This window comes from Heptranchias perlo, chromosome 23, assembly GCF_035084215.1.
Source record: "Heptranchias perlo isolate sHepPer1 chromosome 23, sHepPer1.hap1, whole genome shotgun sequence".
Classification (NCBI taxonomy): domain Eukaryota; kingdom Metazoa; phylum Chordata; class Chondrichthyes; order Hexanchiformes; family Hexanchidae; genus Heptranchias; species Heptranchias perlo.
The window spans coordinates 4,285,066-4,306,389 of record NC_090347.1 but is presented as its reverse complement, the minus strand read 5'-3'; the positions used below and the strand labels follow the sequence as shown (position 1 = coordinate 4,306,389).

The following is a 21,324-nucleotide window of genomic DNA, read 5'->3' as shown; positions in this document are numbered from 1 at the left end:
GCTGCGTTTCCTACATTACAACAGTGACTACACTTCAAAAATACCTCATTGGCTTTGGGATGTCCCAAGATCGTGAAAGGCATTGAATAAGTACAAAACAAATGTGCAAAGGTGGCCCTGGTTGTTGCCTGATGAGGGGTTCTGGCTCTGCCCACGCTGTGTAATCGTGGACAAGGAGCAATGTCTTAGCCCACCTGCACTCAACTTAAAGCTCATCAAGAAATGGGCCATCTCCCCCAGCAATACAGGAGACACACAACCCCTGACCCAATCATCTTTGCCTTTCTACCCCCACCCAGTCAGCCCCCACCACAGGGGCAGGACACTGGACTCATTTACACAACACAGTGTCATGAAAGGCACTATACAAATGCAAGTCTTTTTCTTTTTCTTCGAAGGCAGGAATAAAGTAATAGCGTGTCTTTGGTTTTTTAAAAAAAAAGCTCTTCCTTTTATTTTGAGTGTGACCTGCGATTAGCAGTGAATGGTGCTGTTTCAATTCAGCACTGCATTTTAGAGGATGGCTTTTGAGAATTTAAGTTATGAAGTTCAAAAACCTTAAAAGGTTTATCTGTCCCTGACTGTGTTGCCCCCCTAGTGTCGCCCTGCAATTTCAAACTGTTCCAAATGTTAAAGTAACATTAAAAATGTAAGATATTTGGGTGGTTCTCTGGGTCTAGGAGTGGAGTGGGGAACTCTTCCAAAGGGTCACTTGTGGTGGTCACTGTTCGATGCGGTAATGAGCCACACAAACCAGGAAGTTCTCGGGTTCCATCTCTGGTCTGTGCTGAGTTGGTTGGTCACCTATGGGATTGGGGTGGGAAATCAGCCGAGATTCCCACACTTGATACCCACTTGCACATGCTGCGTAGTTATCGTGGGGGGCGCAGAATCGGACCTGGCGACGATGGCCCCCACCTTAGAATATCTTTGACATTGACTGGCCTTGTTCACACAGGCTGAGGTGCTGGAGGGACTCTGCGGTCCTGGGGACTGGATGAGTCAGTGGGAGGTGAAGAGTAAAAGGTAGAATAATTGGTGGTGGGCTGGGGGAGAGCAGGGGGGGAATGTCAGGAGACTTGAGTTGAATCCCCACTTCAGCTACTGTTTAAATTTCGCTGCCCCCCCGACAATTGCACCTTCTGTTTGTTGGATAGATTACCTCGGAAGGGGCTCGGGGGGTATTTCCTTTGCCCTAAAGAGTGCACCCCCTGGTAGTGGTTTACTAGATGGAACATTCTGCTGTGCTAGTCGAAGGCCAGCAGCTTGGGAGACAGTGAGACCCCAGAGATGTGGATAGTAGAGTGTGATATCACATTCTGAGCTTCTAATCTTTGGATAATGGGCGAAGCTGCCCTCCACACCCCTGCCCCCATGATCTAATTAACAGGCTCCTCCTCTTTCTTCCCTGCCCAAAAACAGACCATCAGCAGCTGGAGCCTGGCAGCAAGTTTCCCCCTCCCCTCCTTCCCTCCCTCCCTCCATGGCCAGGGGAATAGTGTGCGATGTGGGAAGATCTAATGGTGTAAAGTCAGGCGGAATAAATGTTAAACTTGCATTGGGAATAACTGCTTTCTGCTTTCCTTGGGATCTTACTTTGTCCCTGTTTTCTTAGGGAAGGAGGATATGTTGGACAGTGAGATTGACTCTTACATTCACTGCATCAGTGCCTTTGTGAAACTGGCACAGAGTGAGTACCAGTTACTGACTGAGATCATTCCAGAGCATCACCAGAAGAGAACCTTTGACTCTCTGATACAGGTGAGACTCTCTGGGCTGCCTTTCTATTAGTGCTGGTGGTTCCTATTTCTCTATTAAATCAATTTGAGACATCTGATTTTATTTTCCTTATACTCCAGTAAGCTGGCAGCATTGCAGTGACTTTCTGACAACGACCTCGTAGTTTGGTAACTTTCTTTTAACTTTTTGGTGTTCTGGCTTGTGAAAACCATATGAAATATTTCAACATTTGAAACGTCACTGTCGGTGAGTTTTGATGTGACAGTGTGTTGTGTAAATGAGTCCCGTGTCCTGACTGGGTGGGGGTAGAAAGGCAAAGGTGATTGGGTCAGAGGGTTGTGTGTCTCCTGTGTTGCTGGGGGAGATGGCCCATTTCTTGGTTAGCTTTAAGTTGAGTGCAGGTGGGCCAAGACATTGCTCCTTGTCCATGATTACACAGTGTGGGCAGAGCCAGAACCCCTCATCAGGCAACAACCAGGGCCACCTTTGCACATTTTTTTTGTATTTATTCAATGCCTTTCACGATCTTGGGACATCCCAAAGCCAATGAGGTATTTTTGAACTGTGATCACTGTTGTAATGTAGGAAACGCAGCAGCCAATTTGCACACAGCAAGCTCCCACAAACAGCAATGAGATAATGACCAGATAATCTGTTATAGTGAGATTGGTCGAGGGATAAATATTGGCCAGGGCACCAGGGAGAACTCCCCTGCTCTTCTTTCAATAGTACCATGGGATCTTTTACGTACACCTAAGGGGACAGACTTGGTTTAACGTCTTATCTGAAAGACGGCACCTCTGACAGTGCAGCCCTCCTTCAGTAGTGCACTGGGAGTGTCAGCCTGGATTTTGTGTTCAAGTCTCTGGAGTGGGACTTAAACCCACGACCTTCGACCCACAGAGCCATAGATGAGAGGTTCTGTGAGTCGATTATCTGGTCATTACTGCCATATTTCTTACAACAGTGACTACGCTTCAAAAGAACTTCATTAACTGTAAAGACTTTGGATGCCCTGAGGTCATGAAAGGCACTGTAGAAATACAAGTGTTTCTGTCTTTCATTTGTTGGGTCAGCCTGTAATTGGCCGTTTCTTGTGACCATGGTTCTGTTTGCAGAATGGACCAGATGAAACCTCTCGTAACGTTACTTCCATCTAATACAGAAGGTTATGTCAGTCCTAATTGTAAACAATTTTACAACACCAAGTTATAGTCCAGCAATTTTATTTTAAATTCACAAGCTTTCGGAGGCTTCCTCCTCCTGTTGTAAAATTGTTTACAATTGTCAACCCCAGTCCATCACCGGCATCTCCACATTCTGTCAGTCCTGTAATCGATTTATCCAAAGCGACAGGATCTGTCTGTGTGATAGCGAAGGATGAGGATTTTTACGCATGATATCTTCTCCTGTGACTGGTTTGCATTCCTCCCTGTTACAGGAAGCACTGGACGGCCTGATGTTAGAAGGGGAGAGCATCGTCTCTGCCGCACGCCGCGCCATTATGCGGCACGATTATTCTGCCGTCTTAACTATATTCCCTATCCTTAAGCACCTCAAACAGATGAAGCCAGAGTTTGATCAGGTTCTGCAGGTGAGTGTAGTAATCAACAGGTGCAGTGTCGGAAGGATCGGAGGCCTTAAGCCAGGATCTGCCACAGTGTGGGATTGGTGCCTCTTTCCCCACACAGAGAATTCTTCAGCTTAGGCAGGCTGCTCATGTGAGCGCAGAGGTGAGCCTGGCGGAGAGGGTGAACCGGAGGAGTTGTGGCTGGGCTGCTCTCCTTGGCCACCTCCTGGTTGCACGTGGAATGGAATTTGGAGGCCGAACAGCCAGGTATCTGCCAGCTTCCCCTTGACTGAGGTACGGTGCGTGACAAGAAGGGGAAGATCTGCCGGGAGAGAGATTCGAGCACACGTGGCTGGCTGCTGTATCGTGTGCGTGTATTTCCTTTCCCCTTCCTCCGTCCCTGTGGGCGTTTGCCCGGCCTTCGTTAACCCCCCGCCCCCCGCACTCCCATGACGGAGATTGGAAACGTGTTGTGTAAGGAACGGTGGGGCCCAATCCTGATCTCCGTCTCCCAGCCAACATGCCGCCCCTACAGTCAATATCTTCTGATCAGATGCCACCTTGTGTCCAGCAACTGGCCTCAAAGGCAGTAGCGTGCTGGACAGCCCAGCTGATGGAGATGTGAACCCAGAATTGCGCTCAATATCTTCCCTTTTGTTGAAGTGGTGGTGGGGGGGGTGTTGGGTGGGGGGAGATGGGGTTTGAAGCTTTTTTCCAGACAAATGTGCTCCACTGTATAGTTTGTTAATCCTGTCCGGCATGCTTTTGTCACATAGGGTACTGCAGCCAGTACGAAGAATAAACTGCCGATACTTGTCACCTCCATGGAGACCACAGGAGCTAAAGCGCTGGAAGAGTTTGCAGACAGCATTAAGGTGGGTCACAGGTGGCAGGAACGTTTCGCACTGTTCATTCAAAAGAAAACCTCACTGCCCTGTGGGGGGGACGTGGCTTCCTTCAATGATTCTCTTTCCTTTCTCCCCAGAATGATCCAGACAAGGAGTACAATATGCCCAAGGACGGAACTGTCCATGAACTGACCAGTAATGTACGTTGGTATGGTATTAAAAGTACTTGTGTTGTCTTGTTACACTTCATGGTCTTGACGTTTAGGGTACAGGGCACAGGATAAAGTGCACGTGGCTTTGAGCAGGAGATGCAATGGAACACGCTGTACAGCTGCCCCAATTGCTTGGTTGATAAGGACACTGTAACTGAGCACTACCGATTGGGTAGAATGCCAGGAACAGCACCTCATCTCTCGATTAGACATGTTACAGCCTTCTGGCCTCAACATTGATTTCAATAACTTCAGATCATAATCACTGCTCCCATTTTCCCGGACAGCAGGTGCTGGTAATGGTTCTGCCGTTGCCATTCACAGCACCTCTGGACCCATCTGTTGTTTTTTTACTTGTCCTATTATCATCCCCTCCTTGCCTTGCACCATCACCTCTTTTTTGTCGTTTAATCATTCCTCCCCTCCACTTGATCGTAGACCTTCCCTTTTTGTTTTTTTTCCCCCTGGCTCTGCACTTGCTTAAAAACTGTTAAATCTCTTAACACCCTCCGGTTCCAGCATTTTCTGTTTTTATTTAAGGTCGATGCCCAGTCTGTGCCAGTTTAGCAGATCTCGTGCAGGTAGAGTTGGGGGTGCGACAGTTGGGTACCAGCGTCTCCTCGGGTGGTGGGGGAGGGGGCTAGGGAGGGGAAACCGGACTCCCTGGGTTCCTGTACTTAAACGACACCCAGTGCCTCTGGCTGAAAGTGGACGGGACGGGACGGGACAGCTCACCCGCACCCACTGTCTAGACTTGCAGGTGAAGATTGGTCGCTCGGTCAAGGTGCTGGAGGGCGACAGGGGGCCAAAAGAACCAAACCCCATCGTGAGCCGGCGCTCGGGGGAATCGAGGGGGAGGTAAAGTGTGGAAACGGTAGTGTGCTGTCTGTGTCCGCTTTTACTCTTCCTGCGAGGCAGTAACCGTCGCTGATTTCTTTCACTGCAGGCTATATTATTCCTTCAGCAACTGCTGGATTTCCAGGAGACTGCGAGCGCAATGTTAGCTTCTCAGGGTAAGTGTGTGCCCTTGTTTTTCGGCTGGGCAAGGAGCGAAGGGCGGGAGGGTTGTGCACTGATTGTCCTTGTTGTGCAGTATTTCATCCTCCCACTCGAGTGTATTTGGATAAATGGTTCTGGTTTAAAGGGCTATCGGCCAGGCCACCACTTGTAGCCGCTGCTTCATAAACCTGCGTTTCAATGACATCATTGGCGTGGGAAGAGATCATCGTGACCCACAGATCATCGAAGCAACTGGTCCATTCTCACCTTTAAAAAGGAACGTCTGTCGAAGGCTTTCAATTTTCTGAGAGCTGTGGATCATTTTACGTGGGCTTGAAATTAAAATTATTGCTGTTGAAAACACCAATGTTGGGATCAAAAATTACATAAAATTCTTGCAATTTCTTTCTTGCTGCAAATCTTGCCGGAATATTTAATTATTTGTCGGGCATTTATTTTAGAAACTAACTAATTTTAATCTTTTTCATCGCCTTTTACGAATTTGATTTTTCTTGCTTTTTACTTGAAGTAATATTGTATTCACTCCCTAAACCCTGAACCCTCTTGTCCTGTGTTGTATCCCTTCCCTGGACCCTGCTGCCTGTCCTGCGTTGCATCCCTTCCCTGGACCCTGCTGCCTGTCCTGCGTTGCATCCCTTCCCTGGACCCTGCTGCCTGTCCTGCGTTGCATCCCTTCCCTGGACCCTGCTGCCTGTCCTGCGTTGCATCCCTTCCCTGGACCCTGCTGCCTGTCCTGCGTTGCATCCCTTCCCTGGACCCTGCTGCCTGTCCTGCGTTGCATCCCTTCCCTGGACCCTGCTGCCTGTCCTGCGTTGCATCCCTTCCCTGGACCCTGCTGCCTGTCCTGCGTTGCATCCCTTCCCTGGACCCTGCTGCCTGTCCTGCGTTGCATCCCTTCCCTGGACCCTGCTGCCTGTCCTGCGTTGCATCCACTCCCTGGACCCTGCTGCCTGTCCTGCGTTGCATCCCTTCCCTGGACCCTGCTGCCTGTCCTGCGTTGCATCCCTTCCCTGGACCCTGCTGCCTGTCCTGCGTTGCATCCCTTCCCTGGACCCTGCTGCCTGTCCTGCGTTGCATCCCTTCCCTGGACCCTGCTGCCTGTCCTGCGTTGCATCCCTTCCCTGGACCCTGCTGCCTGTCCTGCGTTGCATCCCTTCCCTGGACCCTGCTGCCTGTCCTGCGTTGCATCCCTTCCCTGGACCCTGCTGCCTGTCCTGCGTTGCATCCCTTCCCTGGACCCTGCTGCCTGTCCTGCGTTGCATCCCTTCCCTGGACCCTGCTGCCTGTCCTGCGTTGCATCCCTTCCCTGGACCCTGCTGCCTGTCCTGCGTTGCATCCCTTCCCTGGACCCTGCTGCCTGTCCTGCATTGCATCCCTTCCCTGGACCCTGCTGCCTGTCCTGCGTTGCATCCCTTCCCTGGACCCTGCTGCCTGTCCTGCGTTGCATCCCTTCCCTGGACCCTGCTGCCTGTCCTGTTTAACTTCTTTACTCTCTGAACTAATGGACTTCTAACCCGTTTCACTTTTGCACTTCTCTTTGCTCTGCTATCACCTGTAGTTCTGGGGGACACTTACAATATCCCTTTAGATCCCAGAGGTAAGTACAGGTGGTTAATGGCATTACAAGTCCGTTCATCCCTGGCATCTGTCCATCAGTTTATATTATTTCAGTGGAATCAGTGTTGTGTTAAACCGTGCCCATTACTTCACTTTGTTCTCTCTGGAAACATATTGTCTGACTATATAGAGTGGGGGGGGGATTAGAGAAGACAATGGCTCAGCATTTGGGCAACTTTGCACCATTACTGCGGGTTAATTATTCAGCAATACTTAGTAAAGGCTCAGATGGTAACTGCACTCCCCAAAGTGGAACTGATCCATACAGTTCGGAAGATCCCAGGTCTGTTTTCCCGTCTGTGCTACAGTGGGCATCAGGGCCCCGGGTCCTGGTTGGTATCCAGTGACCCTTCTGGAAAGTGCGCGTGTGGGACAGGGATGAGGATTGGTAGCGATGGTCCCAAGGGAGAGTAGCTTGCTGACACTTGCACAAAGAATGGCCACTTGGGTGACTGGTGCCTGTAGAACTGTATCCCTAGAGGCACAATTCCTAGTAGGGGTGGGAAGTAAACACAACTAGTTCCCATGTACTGTAGATTAGCGACTTTGTCATTGCGAGAATTCTTTTATGACATTGCAAGAGTTCTTTTATCTCTTCCCCTTTTATTTTATCTCTTCCTCTTTTAAAATCATTCCATCTCTGCTATTTTAACCCTAACTTGTAATTAGAGATGAGCTGGGTTGTCGCAGAAATGCACAACGTGTCTTTCCACGGGTGAAGTTCCAGATCAGGTTCCCCCTGACCTTGGCTCTGTGGGTGGACCTGTGCAGACAGAGCGTTAAAATGGAAAGAGAGCATTCCTCTCTCTTTACCAAGCTCTCTCCGTGAGTGTCGTGAGTATTATGGAGGACCTGAAACCTCTGTGCTGTGCTCTCCCCTCTGGTGATGGTGTGGAGGGAAAGAGGGGATAGTGGAGAAAATGTCCTGGAGAGAACGTCCTCATCCTCAACCATTTTTAAAAATGCTCTTTTACCCCCCCCCCCCCCCCCCCCCACCGCCCCCCAACCCACCTTTTAAAATGTACGGATGGGATGTATTTTGGTTTGTAACTGAGACTGGAAACGATTAATTTGCAGAGACTGGTTCCTCCACCAGCACCTACAACTCCGAGTTCAGCAGACGGCTCCTCAGCAACTACATCTGTGAGTATTGGTTTTAAAGCAAGGTCACGGCATGGTTTTCCTGAGCATTTGAAAGGTTCAAAGGTGCCTGGTCAATAGTAAGATAGGTCTCGTTAGAAACACATAATAGTGTGTGTGTGTGTGTGTGTGTGTGTGTGTCATTATTCCTGCATTTCCTGTCCATCACACTGCAATGTCTGCGCCTTCTTAACTGACCTAAAGAATATTTAGCCTTAAAGGTGTCTAAACTTGAACAGCAGGAAATGACATTGTGTTTTAAGTGTTCCTGTCCTGAAACAGGAAACTGGCTAGTTATTTTGATAAAAGTATGTCTGGTGTCTGCCAGATGACAACAGACATAAACGGTCTTTTATGACAGAAAGGAAGCCAGTCATTTTAACAGTGGGGTGCGCCTGACCTGCAGCCTGAAACTTCAAGGCAATTTCAACTGAGCCCGGGGTTACCTGTGTACTGATGTCCTGCTGGGAAGTGTGTGTTTGGCTGCAGGCTGGGCTGGATGGCCCCACGCTGATAAATATCCTGCCAGCATTCCCCACCGGACCCCGCACATGAATAATGGGCACTCGGATGAGACGTTGGAGGGGGCTGTGAAAATGTGTCGCAGCAACACCTTCAGGGGAAGATGCGAGGGAGAAGTCAGAGCGAACATACGGTGTACGTAGAGAAGTTGTAGAGAGAATAAAGGCCAAGCTCCCATACGATGCATGTAGAGAGAATAAAGGCCAAACTCCCATACAATGCATGTAGAGAGAATAAAGGCCAAACTCTCATACGGAGTACGTAGTGAAGTCATAGAGAGAATATGGGTACAGTAGCATAGTGGTTATGTTACTGGACTAGTAACCCAGAGGCCTGAACTAATAATCCGGAGTCATGAGTTCAAATCCCGCCACGGCAGCTGGGGAATTTAAATTCAATTAATTAAATAAAATCTGGAATTAAAATACTAGTATCAGTAATGGTGGCCATGAAACTAGTGGATTGTCGTAAAAACCCATCTGGTTCACTAATGTTCTTTTGGGAAGGAAACCTGCCGTCCTTACCCGGTCTGGCCTATATGTGACTCCAGACCCACAGCAATGTGGCTGATTCTTAATTGCCCTCTGAAATGGCTTAACAAGCCATTCAGTTGTAAAATCTCGCTTAAAAAAAGTCATAAGAATAAAACCGGACGGACCACCCGGCATTGGACCACTAGACACCGGACACGACAAAGGCAAACCAAGCCCAGTCGACCTGCAAAGTCCTCCTCGCTAACATCTGGGGACTTGTGCCAAAATTGGGAGAGCTGTCCCATAGACTAGTCAAGCAACAGCCTGACATAGCCATGCTCACAGAATCATACCTTTCAGCCAACATCCATCACCATCCCTGGGTATGTCCTGTCCCACTGGTAGGACAGTCCGACCAGATGTGGCAGTACAGTGATATACAGTCAGGAGGGAGTGGCCCTGGGAGTCCTCAACATTGACTCCGGACCCCATGAAATCTCATGGCATCAGGTCAAACATGGGCAAGGAAACTTCCTGCTGATTACCATCTACCGTCCTCCCTCAGCTGATGAATCAGTCCTCCTCCATGTTGAGCACCACTTGGAGGAAGCACTGAGGGTAGCAAGGGCACAGAATGTACTCTGGGTGGGGGACTTCAATGTCCATCACCAAGAGTGGCTCGGTAGCGCCACTACTGGCCGAGCTGGTCGAGTCCTGAAGGACATAGCTGCCAGACTGGGCCTACGGCAAGTGGTGAGCGAACCAACATGAGGGAAAACATACTTGACCTCGTCCTCACCAATCTACCTGTCGCAAATGCATCTGTCCATGACAGTATTGGTAGAAGTAACCACCGCACAGTCCTCGTGGAGACGAAGTCCCGTCTTCGCACTGAGGATACTATCCAACGTGTTGTGTGGCGCTACCACCATGCTAAATGGGATAGATTCAGAACAGATCTAGCAGCTCAAAACTGGGCATCCATGAGGCGCTATGGGCCATCAGCAGCAGCAGAATTGTATTCCAGCACAATCTGTAACCTCGTGGCCAGGCATATTCCTCACTCTACCATTACCAACAAGCCAGGGATCAACTCTGGCTCAATGAGGAGTGTAGAAGAACATGCCAGGAGCAGCACCAGGCATACCTAAAATTGAGGTGCCAACCTGGTGAAGCTACAACTCAGGATTACATGCATGCTAAACAGCGGAAGCAACATGCTATAGACAGAGCTAAGTGATTCCACAACCAACGGATCAGGTCAAAGCTCTGCATCCTGCCACATCCAGTCGTGAATGGTGGTGGACAATTAAATAACCAACAGGAGGAGGAGGCTCTGTAAACATCCCCATCCTCAATGATGGCAGAGTCCAGCACGTGAGTGCAAAAGACAAGGCTGAAGCATTTGCAACCATCTTCAGCCAGAAGTGCTGAGTGGATGATCCATCTCTGCCTCCCCCCCCTGATATCCCCACCATCACAGAAGCCAGTCTTCAGCCAATTCGATTCACTCCACGTGATATCAAGAAACGGCTGAGTGCTCTGGATACAGCAAAGGCTATGGGCCCCAACAACATCCTGGCTGTAGTGCTGAAGACTTGTGCTCCAGAACTAGCTGGGCATCTAGCCAAGCTGTTCCAGTACAGCTACAACACTGGCATCTACCCAACAATGTGGAAAATTGCCCAGGTATGTCCTGTCCACAAAATGTAAGGAATCTTACAACACCAGGTTATAGTCCAACAGTTTTATTTCAGAGTCAGGACGAAGGAGGAAGCCTCCGAAAGCTTGTGATTTTCAAATAAAACTGTTGGACTATAACCTGGTGTTGTAAGATTCCTTACATTTGTCCACCCCAGTCCATCACCGACATCTCCACATCCTGTCCACAAAAAGCAGGACAAATCCAATCCGGCCAATTACCGCCCCATCAGTCTACTCTCAATCATCAGCAAAATGATGGAAGGTGTCGTCGACAGTGCTATCAAGCGGCACTTACTCAATAACCTGCTCACTGATACTCAGTTTGGGTTCCGCCAGGACCACTCGGCTCCAGACCTCATTACTGTGGGAGAACCTTCACCACACGGACTGCAGCGGTTCAAGAAGGTGGCTCACCACCAACTTCTCAAGGGCAATTAGGGATGGGCAATAAATGCCGGCCTCGCCAGCAACGCCTACGTCCCATGAATGAATAAAAAAAAATAAAGCCAAGCTCCCACACGGTGTACGTAGAGAAGTCGTGAGAATAGTTGCTAAGTTCCTGTATGGTGTACGTAGATGTTTTGTGCAGTTTTCAATAGGAATTTATTTTTGTAGGTTTTCTCACAGATCGCTGAGCTTTTTAAAACTGTTCCCTTTCTTACTGTAGGCAAAATACTTGGCAACTTACAGCTGAATCTGCACAGCAAGGCTAAGGTTTATGAGGACACTGCTCTGGGTGCTGTCTTCCTACTCAATAACTTTAATTACATCCTCAAATCCCTGGAGAAGTAAGTTTGTGATAATTGTACTCTGTGTACTCGGGATGTCAAATATAAAAGTGCACAAAAGTACGGACTTCAATTTTTCTTTTTGGTCCGTTCTCACTCCTTCCCTCCCCTAGACTTTGAAATATTTTCTTGCGAAACATGTCCCTTTGTGCCTCAGTGTAAACCTTCAGGTGAAGCTGCAGCCGAGACCCGGCATTTTGCAGCTGCTCGTGACCCATGCTCGGGCAGCCGCCTGGTTCGTCGGGCCCCGGATTGGTTGAGCTGTCTGGGCCGTGGTGCTCCAGACAGTCTGGACTGTCCTTGTCTGTGCTGTAGCTGTCTGACTGCCGCTGTAGCGCATTGGACCGATAATCTTTAAATACCCGGTGACAACGTTGCTGTACTTTATAGCGTTTGTGTGTACTGGAGCTTTTTGTTTGATGCTCCAGTGAAGCGCCTTGGGACGTTTTACTACATTAAAGGCACTATATAAATGCAAGTTGTTGTTGGAGCTGCCCCTTACCTTGCTAATAGTGATTTAGTTAAAGTAACATATAGTTTGCAGGTTAAAAGCTGAGTGAAACTCGTTTCCTCATTTCTAGTCTGTGATGTTTGTGCAGGTCTGAACTAATCCAACTTGTCGCAGTAACTCAGAAGTACCCAGACAAGGCTTACAAGGGACACATTGAAGAGCAGCTCCAGACTTATCAACGCAGGTAGTTCTCGGATTATTCTGTGGTGTTTTTTGCTGTTCTCTCCTCCTCTCATACAAGTGCTGGGATAGTTCCACAGGATCCAATAGCCCTTCTGTACCTTGCCCAAGTGCCCCCCCCCCCCCCCCCCCATGTGTGTCTATGTACTATTTGACAGATTGGGGAATATTGATGTATAAAGGGACCTGGGTGTCCTTGTACACCAGTCACTGAAAGCAAACATGCAGGTGCAGCAAGCAGTTAGGAAGGCAAATGGTATGTTGGTCTTCATTGCAAAAGGATTTGAATACAAGAGCAAGGATGTCTTATTGCAGTTATACAGGGCCTTGGTGAGACCACACCTGGAGTACTGTGTGCGGTTTTGGTCTCCTTACCTAAGAAAGGATATACTTGTCATAGAGGGAGTGCAGCGAAGGTTCACCAGACTGATTCCTGGGATGGCAGGACTATCATATGAGGAGAGATTGGGTCGACTCGGCCTGTATTCACTCAAGTTTAGAAAAATGAGAGGGGATCTCATTGAAACATATAAAATCCTGACAGGGCTAGACAGACTGGATGCAGGGAGGATGTTTCCCCTGGTTGGGGGGGGTCCAGAACGAGGGGTCACAATCTCAAGATACGGGGTAGGACATTTAGGACTGAGATGAGGAGAAATTTCTTCACTCAGAGGGTGGTGAACCCGTGGAATTCTCTACCACAGAAGGCTGTGGAGGCCAAGTCACTGAATATATTTAAGAAGGAGCTGGATAGATTTCTAGACACAAAAGGGATGAGAGCGGGAATATGGTATTGAGATAGAGGATCAGCCATGATCATATTGAATGGCGGAGCAGGCTCAAATGGCCTACTCCTGCTCCTATTTTCTATGTTTTTATGTTGACTGTGGAGGCATCACAGCCAAGCCTTTATTCTGTCCTCACTATAAGGCCCACAAATACCAGATGGGGTCACTGGGTCATGACCCCCCCCCCCCCCCCCCCCCAAAGCCCAGGGGTATTGACATCGATTGTTGTACCCCATACCGCTGCCCTGCTGGGATCAGCTAACTCGGTACACACTGAGAATCAAAGCTGGGACTTGCCTGGTCTGTATCTCTGTTCCGTACCGAGGTAATGCTGTTGCTAATTGTGTTACCTGGGCAGTTTTATCCAAATTTATAGGGAAATTCACAACACCTCCAGTTAGTTACTTTTCAAAACTGGATACGGGTGACTGGAGAGGTTACAGCTTGAAGTGGGAGGCATCCTGTGGAATGGATACAGACCTTAAACGCTGCAGGGTGAGATCACTGGAGAGGAGTTTTCTCCTCTGGAAACATAATACACAGCAACAGGAGAGGACTGAGGAACGCCAGTAAAAGTGCTGGTTGGGATTGTAAAGGCCATTCAGTTAAATTCTCTTAACCCTTGTCAGGCTTTAATAACTGGCTTGCAATAAATGCAAGGAGTGAGTAAGATTGTTCCATTGTGCTCGCTCCTTCCAGGGATTCTCTGCTCTTGTCACAGCCCCTCCCTCTGCCGCTGGGTCACAATCCTGGAACACACTCTCCCGAGCACCTTCACCACACGGACAGCAGCGTTTCAAGAATAACCTTCTCAAGGAGCAACTAGGGATGGGCAATGAATGCCGGCCCTGCCAGCAACACTCACATCCTGAGAAATCTTTTATACATAAAAAAAAATTCTAAAGGACGGGTCTGGAGGGGAAAAAAATGAAGCTTCTGTGATGCTTCTCTGGTTACGGGAGTGAGCAGATGAACCATAGAGACCGAGAGAGTCCCAGGTTCCAGGGCAAATCCGGTTCAGTTCTGATGCCTGCCGTAGTTAAATAGCCTGAATAGCAGCTGCTTTGCCAAGAGCTCAGAAGGCACCTGTCTATTGTTAACCCAGCAAGGCCTGAACAGTCGGTTGGTCGCGATTGCCTTTCACAATCAAATGGGCTGCCAGCATCCGCGTCAGCTTTTCGTTGTTTTTTAAAAACAAAAGGTATCTGCAGAGGGGGAGAAAGGTGCAAAACATACAGCGGAGTTTATCTACCTAACGTGCCACCCTATTTTTACAGTTGGTTAAAGGTCACGACGCCCATTACTGAGGGTAACTTGCCTGCCTTCCAGCCAGGAACAAAAGTAAGTGCCTCTAATTTGTGCTTTTTTTTTATATAAAAAAGGGGTATAAAAATTCCTGTCACCTTGTGGAGGTCTCACTGGGCTGATACGTGCTGCAGCCGACCGGGAGAGAAGCAGCTCGTTCTCCTCCCATTAATGCCACTTCCTTCCTTCCTCTCCTGGAGGCGTTGAATCTGTCCTGGGGTGCAGTTCCACGAGCGCTGGGTGTCCCTCTGGTACCAAGTGGCCGTATCTCGCGGCACGAGCCTTGGTGGTGAGTCGGCCCACACTTTGTGACCCGATCCCGTCCTCACCAGCGATCGGACACGGGAACCCCGGCTGACTTTTATATTTTCTGCTTCCCTTTCCTAGCCCAAATGTAGCGATCCCAACAGTTGCTGCGGCTGAACACAGGAACAGGAGTAGGCCATTCAGCCCCTCGAGCCTGTTCCCCATTCTGCTAGATCATGGGCTGATCTGCAGCTTAACTCCATTTACCTGCCTTGGTACCGTAACCCTTAATACCCTGAGATCACTAACTCAGCACAAACCAAGGGTTGAACCTGGGATTCCTAATCGGCACGGCAAGTGATTGATTCGAATCAATCAATTTGAAACCTGCCTGATTTTAATCTTGGTGAACAGTGGTTTCATTTTACCAGCAATCTGTATAAACACAGACTCTGCAGTGATTTATTGGAGTAATCCATTCTATTTTATTTTTCCAGTTAAAAGATAAGGAAAGGCAGGCAATTAAAGACCGATTTAAGGTAAGGTGGAATTGGTGTGTGAGAATTTTGTTTAATGTGATGGTCTCTTCCTAAGCTGCTGTGACTCCTTCCTCCACTCTGTGCCTTCAGACATATGTCCTAACTTCTCCCTCTTTGTGAAGTGCCTGGGGACATTTCATTGTGTAAACAGTGCTGTAAAAGTGCAAGTTGTTGTAACAGGTTTTGGGCCTTTACCTGTACAGGGCTGTGAGGCTCCGACGCACTATCCCGCCCCTCCCCAGCTTAGTTCTGCTGCTGGAACTGCCCCTCGCTTTGCAAAGTGGCCTTCGTTTTAAACCTGTCCTGACTAGAGAACATAAGTTTAAACCAAAAGTACTGTCCCACCTGCGGGGCTGGTGGGCAGACTGCAGGAAGTCATTGCAGGAACAACTGCTGCCCCCACCTGTTGAAGCAATGTTTAGAGCAGGTTTATGGGATGCATACTTGATGTTGATCTGTGACAGGCAGCTTGTTTAATATCCTCTGGATATTTTTAATTTGCAAAATGATTAAAAGCATCACAAATCACAGAATGCAATCGTGTGAACAGAACTGGCAGATTATTAAAACAAATAGTAAATGATTGGGGGGGGGGGGTTGGGTGGTTGCCCATAGCCCTCTTTTAGAGTTGGCTTTGAATGCAGAGTGTGTGTTTGTGCTTTGATGGCTGTAAAGGCCCTTGAGATGATAATCCTTCACCTATGGCCCTGCCTACAGAGTGAGTGCTGTTTGGTACTGAATTGACCTGAACTCGCTGGAAGTTTCTCATGGCTGGGGTTTTGCCATTAGAAAGTATTAATTCATTTAAATAAGACTAGTTTTGTTTCACAGGCATTTAACGATGGACTGGAAGAACTGTGCAAAATCCAGAAATCCTGGGCCATCCCAGATAAGGAACAAAGGGATAAAATCAGGCACGCACAGAAGGAGAACGTTACTGTGGCCTATCGAGTCTTCTGGCAACGGTAAGAGTCAGCAAGAAACAGAGGGGTGGATTTACCCGGTCCTGTGCGGGGTTGCAATGAATACAGGAAAATCAGGCCCGGGAGGAGTGTGTGCCTCGAAGGGCTCGCCTGATTTAAATGAATGGTCAGAATATCATGCCGCTCCACGGGTGGGGGTCTCCTCCCTGCCCTATGTGTCAGCCGTGGCTCTCGTCTCCGAGTCAGAAGGCCGTGGGTTCGCTCCAGAGACTTGAGCACAAAATTTAGGCTGACACTTCCAATGTGGTACTGAGGGAGTGCCGCTCTGTCAGAGGTGCTGACTTTCGGATGAGATGTTAAACAGAGACCCAGTCTGCCCCCTCGGGTGGATGTAAAAGATCCCATGGCCACTATTTGAAAGAAGAGCGGGGGAGTTCTCCCCGGTGTCCTGGCCAATATTCAACCCTCGATCGCACCACTAAAACAGATTATCTGGTCATGAGAGGAAATGGGAATAATTAGATAGCTCTTTCAAAGAGCTGGCACAGGCACGATGGGCCAAATGGTCTCCTGTGACTATCACATTGCTGTTTGTGGGATCTTGCTGTGCGCAGCATTTCCTACATTACAACAGTGACTACACTTCAAAAGTACTTCATTGGCTGTGAAGTGTGTTGGGACGTCCTGAGGTTATGAAAGGTCTTTCTTTCTGCTTGATTCTCCTATTTGCTGCTGGTGTGATCCAATATTCCCAGGTGCCGTAGCAGGAAAATCTGCTCCAGAATGTTTAACTCCCTTTTTATGGGATCGTGGCCATGGAAAAGGCTTGTCTACACACATCTGTCCTGGATAAACAGCAGGACAATAGCTTTGGATAGAGAGCGCTGTGCATGTGACACATGCCTGACTTGGGCTTCACGTTCGCGAACCAAAGGGAAGATGCCAAGTTCACAGAAATAAAACTGATGGGAAAATTACACTTCTTTCTGTACAAGCTGCTCATCACTGCAGGCCTGTTGACGAATAATTGTGTTCATTAACTCCTGCAGGTATTCAAATGTTCCCTTTACCAAGAATATTGACAAGTATATAAAATACAGAGTCGAGCAGGTTGAAGAAATGATCGAGAAGCTCTTCGATACTTCAGCGTGAGATCCATGCAGTGCTTTATTCAGCCATCCATTTGCCATCCGTTATTATATTAAAGTGTTACCAATTTATGTAAATAAACTGTATCCATAGGTTGCATTAAAGATATTAAATCCTACCGGTTTGCAATTATGTATTTCCAGCTATTGTAATTTGGTGTTTGTGAAAAGTCAGTACTCTAAGCAAACGTTCCTTGTGCTGTTTACTACTTCCAGTATTTTGGAAATCCAATCAATCTAGTGGTTAAATAGTTTGAATATTTGTAAAGGCTAGACTGTCCAATCTCACTAATCTCTAGTTCTAGAATCATATAGTACAGGAGGAGGCCATTGAGCCCATCGTGCCTGTGCTGGCTCTTTGAAAGAGTTATCCAATTTTGAAAGAGCCCTGCATATTTATCCAATCCCCTTTTGAAAATTGCTATTGAATCTGCTTCCACCGCCCTTTCAGGCAGCGAATTCCAGGTCATTATAACGTGTGTGTGTGTGTGTGTGTGTGTGTGTATATATATATATATATATATATATATATAAAATCTCATTTGTCAATTATCTTAAATCTGTCTCTGCTGGTTACAGGAAACAGTTTCTCGTTTATTCAATCAAAACCCTTCATCTGCACATGCAGGAGGAGGAGGGAGGGAGGGAAGGAAGGTGGGTAGGAGGAGGAGGAGGAGGGGGGGTGGGAAGAGGAGAAAGAAAGTGCAATTATAGCCAAGCCAGATTCCTGCCCTCTGCTAATATCCACTAACATACAGTTACCAGTTGAATACCTCAGAAGCAAGGGCACTGGAAGATTTTTGTCCCCTAAACAGAGAGAGCGCGCAAACAGGGAACTGCAGACTTGTTAGTAGGGAACATGCTAGAATCTGTTATAAACAATGTGATAACAAGATGCTTAGAAAATAATAATTGGATTTGGCGGAGTTAACATAGATTTATGAAAGGGAAATCATGTTTGACAAACCTATTGGAGTTCCCTGAGGATGTAACTGGTAGAACAGATAAGGGGGAACCAGTGGATGTGGTGTATTTGGATTTTCAGAAGGCTTTCGATAAGGTCCCACACAGGAGGTTGGTGAACAAAGTTACAGCACATGGTATTGGGGGTAATATACTGGCATGGATTGAGAATTGGTTGACAGACAGAAAACAGGGTAGGAATAAACTGGTCTTTTTCAGGTTGGCAGACTGTGACTAGTGGAGTACCGCAGGGATCGGTGCTTGGGCCCCAGCTATTCACAATCTGTATCAATGATTTCGCTGAGGGGACCAAATGTAATATTTCCAAGTTTGCTGATGACACAAAACTAAGTGGGAATGTGAGTTGTGAGGAGGATGCAAAGAGGCTTCAAGGGGATATAGACAGGCTAAGTGGGTGGGCAAGAACATGGCAGATGGAATATAATGTGGAAAAATGTGAAGTTATCCACTTTGGTAGGAAAAACAGAAATGCAGAGTATTTTTTAAATGGCAAGAGATTGGGAAATATTGATGTTCAAAGGGACCTGGGTGTCCTTGTACATGAGTCACTGAAAACTAACATGCAGGTGCAGCAAGCAATTAGGAAGGCAAATGGTATGTTGGCCTTTTACTACAAGAGGATTTGAGCACAGGAGTAAAGGTGTCTTACTGCAATTATATAGGGCCTTGGTGAGACCACACCTGGAGTATTGTGTACAATTTTGGTCTCCTTACCTAAGAAAGGATATACTTGCCATAGAGGGAGTGCAGCGAAGGTTCACCAGACTGATTCCTGGGATGGTGGGATTGTCGTATGAGGAGAGATTGAGTAGACTAGGCCTGTATTCTCGGGAGTTTAGAAGAATGAGAGGTGATCTCATTGAAACATTGCGGGGGGGGTCTAGAACCAGGGGTCACAGTCTCAGAATAAGGGGCTGGCCATTTAGGACTGAGATGAGGAGAAATTTCTTCACTCAGAGGGTGGTGAATCTTTGGAATTCTCTACTCCAGAGGGCTGTGGAGGCTCAGTCAATGAGTACATTCAAAACAGAGACCGATAGATTTCTAATATAAATGCGGTAACCTTCCATGGAATCCCACACTCGCTCACCTGACGAAAGAGAAAGCCTCCGAAAGCTTGTGATTTTCAAATAAAACAGTTGGACTATGACCTGGTGTAAGATTCCTTACATTTGTCAACCCCAGTCCATCACCGGCATCTCCACACGATAGATTTCTGGATAATAAAGGCATCAAGGGATATGGGGATAGTGCAGGAAAATGGCGTTGAGGTAGAAGATCAGCCACGATCTTGTTGAATGGCGGAGCAGGCTCGAGGGGCCTATTTCTTATGTAACCCTGTGTCTTTTTGTGGCACTATGCACTTGCTAGACCAACATATTCCTTAAACTGAAACAGTGTTATCATTAGCAGTTAAGTTACAGTCCTAGTGAAAGTGGCTACTGTTGCACCACATAAGCTGGAGAACAAGGTCACTTGCATTTATTGTGCTGTTTTCACTGCACTGCTGATTAGAGTACAATACTACCAGTGCTCTGCAGATAATTAGTTTAAGCTCCAATAAAAACATTTTGCAAGGCTAAAAGCCAAAAAGTATTGATGAATTAATACTGTGCAGTATAATCCATAAACTTATCATTTGAATTCCAATCCTTGGACCTGTTAGGTCGATTAAAAAGCCACATTTCACATCTGGAAATAACTTGGAGCAGATTCCGCTGTTGTTCACTGCCAGAGTAAGCAAGGGTTTATTTACACATGGCAGGCAACAATCAGCAGTGCAACTCTCGTTTATAACCCAAGTTCCCAAAAAGCTCATAAAAAACACATTGTTTATCACAAAGTCACACTGTAGCAATAAACTTTCAATTCAGTCAGTGATGAAAATCTACCAATAAAAAAACCTGGAAATGAACCAATCAAATTTTTTTTCAAAAACCAAAATTCTTTTGATTTGCTACTTTTTTCCTCAATAACAAATTGCTAATGGTGACATTTAAGTTTGGAACATAACAGATTAAAAATGACATATTCCACTGTAACAATTAAACTTGCCTTATATTAAAAAAAGTCTTTTGTGTTTTTTGAATACCCTTCGTTAATGTGTTTTTTTTACTTGAGGTTTCTCAAAAGTCCAAAGTTGGAGTTGACATTCTTCCCAGGCCCATCATTCCCAGCTGAAAAGAGGCAAGAATTATGCCTGCACCTGCAATTCATGGGACGTCACCACCTGGTATATCTTTTCTACTACTGCTGCCTTTAAAGAAAGGAAAAAGATAACATTTGTTTATAGAGATCAAGGTCACAGACCTACAGATTTCACTGGCGAATAGATTGTTGCCAAATTGACCCCCAGCACATCTCAGAATACCATGTAATAAAATGCAATTTGACTTATTCAGTCACTATAAATCAATGACTCTGATAATACATTGTATATTATATCACATCACTGCAATAAAACAACATATACTCTAACTCACCATGAGCATCCCTACAGGAGGTGTGCTTGTAATCATATTAAAAAGTGGCACAATTGCGCACACTTCCTGGTCACAATTTTAAGTCACACACCATCCCGACTTGGAAATATATCGCCGTTCCTTCATCGTCGCTGGGTCAAAATCCTGGAACTCCCTTCCTAACAGCACTGTGGGAGAACCTTCACCACACGGGCTGCAGCGGTTCAAGAAGGCGGCTCATCACCACCTTCTCAAGGGCAATTAGGGATGGGCAGTAAATGCTGGCCTTGCCAGTGATGCCCAGATCCCGAGAATTAATTTTAAAAACGTTGAGGTGCCATAACCTACAGGCTACGGACCAAGAGCTGGAAAGTGGGATTAAGCTGGCTAGCTCTTTTTCAGCCAGCACAGACACGATGGGTCGAATGGCCTCTTCTGTGCCGTAAATTTCTATGATTCTGTGACATTTGACTTACTGCAAGCAACGCTGTGGGATTTTGGAAAAATAATGGTACGTCCAGCACGGATATTGAACGGTCACATATCAGGCAAAGTTCTACCAGATAGTGATTGTGCAATTTTTTTCCAGCTGAATGATTGTGAT

The 21,324-nt window shown here is 47.1% G+C and overlaps 1 protein-coding gene across 7 annotated transcripts in view; it reads left to right on the top strand.

Moving 5' to 3' along the window:
* The window catches only part of exoc7 (exocyst complex component 7), a 31,366-nt gene extending 13,957 nt beyond the window's left edge, over positions 1 to 17,409 (top strand). For all 7 annotated transcript variants that reach the window (XM_068003842.1, XM_068003844.1, XM_068003841.1 and 4 more), the window contains 12 exons: positions 1,616 to 1,761; positions 3,182 to 3,334; positions 4,087 to 4,185; positions 4,296 to 4,358; positions 5,317 to 5,383; positions 8,085 to 8,150; positions 11,514 to 11,634; positions 12,234 to 12,329; positions 14,391 to 14,454; positions 15,162 to 15,203; positions 16,035 to 16,168; positions 17,176 to 17,409. In XM_068003842.1, the coding sequence (XP_067859943.1) occupies positions 1,616 to 1,761; positions 3,182 to 3,334; positions 4,087 to 4,185; positions 4,296 to 4,358; positions 5,317 to 5,383; positions 8,085 to 8,150; positions 11,514 to 11,634; positions 12,234 to 12,329; positions 14,391 to 14,454; positions 15,162 to 15,203; positions 16,035 to 16,168; positions 17,176 to 17,278 (1,154 nt within the window). In that variant the 3' untranslated portion in view covers positions 17,279 to 17,409. The remainder of the gene's footprint in view (positions 1 to 1,615; positions 1,762 to 3,181; positions 3,335 to 4,086; positions 4,186 to 4,295; positions 4,359 to 5,316; positions 5,384 to 8,084; positions 8,151 to 11,513; positions 11,635 to 12,233; positions 12,330 to 14,390; positions 14,455 to 15,161; positions 15,204 to 16,034; positions 16,169 to 17,175) is intronic.
* Positions 17,410 to 21,324: the final 3,915 nt, after the last annotated feature.